We start from the raw sequence: 3,284 nt of genomic DNA, 5'->3' as shown, positions 1-3,284 counted from the left end.
AATTCTCTGCTTTATTTCTCTCAAATTCTCTGCTTTATTTCTCTCAAATTCTTTGCTTTATTTCTCTCAAATTCTTTGCTTTATTTCTCTCAAATCTTTTTGCTTTCTCAAATTCTTCAATTTTTCTCAAACTCTTTTTCTCGAATTCTTATTTAATGTCATTAACTTATTACAATTAATTTAATTTTATTTAAATTCATTTAATTTATTTTTCTCAAATTCTTTGGGTGGTTTTTTTTCCCTTGAGGGCTCAGAGGGAAAACACACAGAAAGCAAAGACTTGGAAAAAACCAACAGGGATGGAAGGAACAGGTAAAAAATCCAGGTGGAGCAGCACCAGCAGGTCAGAGGGGACAGGCTGAATCCCACAGGGAGCTGCTCCATATCCCAACTCCACCTGGAAAAGCCCAGGATCCTGCTGGGAAGCTGCCAGGGATCCCTCCCCCATCATTTCACCACAGGAAAAGAACTCAAAGACAAGCCAGAGGACACATATTTACCTTTTCCTCCTCTCTCAACCGTTTCTCCTCTTCTTTCTTCCTCTTCTCCTCGAGTTTTGCCCTTGAATATAAAGTTAAATTTGAACTGGCACGAGGCATGAAGGGTTGGTTTGTCCCACAGCCCGTCCTGCCAAGCGAGGGGAAGATAATCCCCCACTCCAGGCAAGGCCTGGGCTCAGCCAGGACTTTCCTCATTCCACCTGGAGCAAATATTGACCCATTTTAGCCCCGGAGTGAACCCCAGCACCGGGAAATTCGAGGGACAAAGCAGCTTCCTGGACAAACAGGGCACTGAGGGAACAGTCCAGGCCAGGCAGGTCATGAGGGGAAGAAGCCCCACAGCTCATTTTGGGAGCCATTTCCCAGCTCAGAAGGTTCTGCTGGGCCAGGACGGAGCCTTTCCATCATTCCCAACCCATCCCATGGCACTGCTGAGGGACAAAACAGGTTCCTGGACAAACAGGGCACTGAGGGAACAGTCCAGGCCGGGTGAGTCATGAGGGGAAGAAGCCCCACAACTCATTTTGGGAGCCATTTCCCAGCTCAGAAGGTTCTGCTGGGCCAGGATGGAGCCTTTCCATCATTCCCAACCCATCCCATGGCACTGCTGAGGGACAAAGCAGCTTCCTGGACAAACAGGGCACTGAGGGAAAAGTCCAGGCTATGAGGGGAAGGCTCACAGCTCATTTTGGGAGCCAGCTCCCATCCCAGCTCAGCCTGGCCAGGACAGAGCCCTTCCAACATTCCCAACCCATCCCACGGCACTGCTGAGGGACAAAGCAGCTTCCTGGACAAACAGGGCACCCAGGGAACAGTCCAGGCTGGGCAGGTCATGAGGGGAAGGCCCACAGCTCATTTTGGGAGCCAGCTCCCAGCTCAGCCTGGAAGCAGAAGACCAGGACAGAGCTCTTCCAACATTCCCAACCCATCCCATGGCACTGCTGAGGGACAAAGCAGCTCCCTGGACAAACAGGGCACTGAGGGAACAGTCCAGGATATGAGGGGAAGGCCCACACTCATTTTGGGAGCCAGCTCCCAGCTCAGCCCAGGAGCAGAAGGTTCTGCTGGGCTGGGACAGAGCCCTTCCACCATTCCCAACCCATCCCATGGCACTGCTGAGGGACAAAGCAGCTTCCTGGACAAATAGGGACAAGTCCAGGCCGGGCAGGTCATGAGGGGAAGGCCCACAGCTCATTTTGGGAGCCATTTCCCAGCTCAGCTTGGTCAGGACAGAGCCCTTCCAACATTCCCAACCCATCCCACAGCACTGCCTGGTCGCTGGAAGGGCCTGGCCCGGGAATGTGGGGCTGGAAATCCCCCCCTGAGCACTCACTCCAACGCTTCCTGCCTCTCCTTGCGCTTCTCCTCCTTCACCCTCAGCTTCTCCGCTTTCTCCTTCTCCTCTTTTTCTTTCTTTTCCCTCCTTTCCTTCTCCTTCAGCTCCTTCTCCTCCTCTTTCCTCTTCTTTGCCTCCTCCTTGGCTCGTTCTTTTGCAGCTTTTGCTTCTTCCTTCAGCCTCCCCTTTTCTTCCCTCTCTGCCTGGAGCTTCTGGAGCTTGTCTGCTCTCTCCTGATCCTGGGGGAAAAAAAATCAGGATATTCAGGGAATTGTAGGGTTTTTGGGCACAGAAACCTTCAAAAAAACCTTAATTAAAGGATCAAAACCTTCATTAAAATCAGCATTTCATCCCAGAGCAAATGGTACCTTCTCAATGCTTGACCTGCAGCACCACCAATATTCCAAACTGGGATCATTCCCAGTTATTCCAGGTGGGATCACAACCACATCTGCCTGTTGTCTCAGGTACAACCCAGCTGAGCTTCCTTGTCCTGCCTCTCTGAAGGCTTTAATTATTCTTTTCCTCTAATAAAAAGAGGTGTTTCCATTTTTTTTCCCCCCCCTGAGCATCCTTTGCATTGAGTCACCTTCATTATGGAAAATGAGATGGGAATTAAGAAATAATTACTGGGTTTTTTAATTTAACAGGTGATGATGATGTCAGGTTGTTTCCAAAAATGTTTTCCTTGGAATTCCCTCACGTGCTGAGCTTTGGTGTCATCACCAAATTCGAGAAAAATAAATCAAAGAATTTGAGAAAAATCAAAGAATTTGAAGAAAATCAAAGAATTTGAGGAAAATCAAAGAATTCAAGAAAAAAAACCCAAAGAATTTGAAAAAAATCAAAGAATTCGAGAAAAAAACCCCAAAGAATTCAAGAAAAAAATAAATTAAGTAAATAAAACTAAATTAATTTTAATAAATTAATTACATTAAATAAGAATTCAAGAAGAAGAAAAAATCTGAGAAAAAATAAATCAAAGAATCTGAGGAAACCAAAGAAAAACAGGTCAAAGAATTTGAGAAAAACGAATTGAATTAAATACATATAATTAAATTAATTAAATAAATTAGAGAATCCCAGAAAACTAAAGAATCCCAGAAAACCAAAGAATCCCAGAATACTCAATTAAAGAATAATAAAGAATTTTAGAATACTCAATTAAATAATAAAGAATTTAAGCATACTAAATTAAAGAATAATAAAGAATTTGAAAATACTAAATTAAAGAATAATAAAGAATTTGAGCATACTAAATTAAAGAATTATAAAGACTTTGAGAATACTAAATTAAAGAATGATAAAGAGTTTGAGAATACTAAATTAAAGAATGATAAAGAATTTGAGAATACTAAATTAAAGAATAATAAAGAATTTGAGACTAAGAAATTAAAGAATGATAAAGAATTTGAGACTGAGAAATCAAACAATTTGAGACTGAGAAA

The 3,284-nt window shown here is 43.5% G+C and overlaps 1 protein-coding gene across 1 annotated transcript in view; it reads right to left on the bottom strand.

The window, feature by feature from the left end:
- The window catches only part of CHAF1A (chromatin assembly factor 1 subunit A), a gene marked incomplete at its 5' end in the record, with an annotated part of 18,669 nt that overhangs the window by 12,817 nt on the left and 2,568 nt on the right, over window positions 1–3,284 (bottom strand). Inside the window, 2 exons of the mRNA XM_029963872.1 lie at window positions 501–561; window positions 1,834–2,075. Of these exons, the coding sequence (XP_029819732.1) occupies window positions 501–561; window positions 1,834–2,075 (303 nt within the window). The remainder of the gene's footprint in view (window positions 1–500; window positions 562–1,833; window positions 2,076–3,284) is intronic.

The sequence above is a fragment of the Manacus vitellinus genome, unplaced genomic scaffold (assembly GCF_001715985.3).
Source record: "Manacus vitellinus isolate BGI_N305 unplaced genomic scaffold, ASM171598v3 scaffold_64_pilon, whole genome shotgun sequence".
NCBI classification, from domain to species: Eukaryota; Metazoa; Chordata; class Aves; order Passeriformes; family Pipridae; genus Manacus; species Manacus vitellinus.
This window is presented reverse-complemented; position numbering and strand designations above follow the sequence as displayed.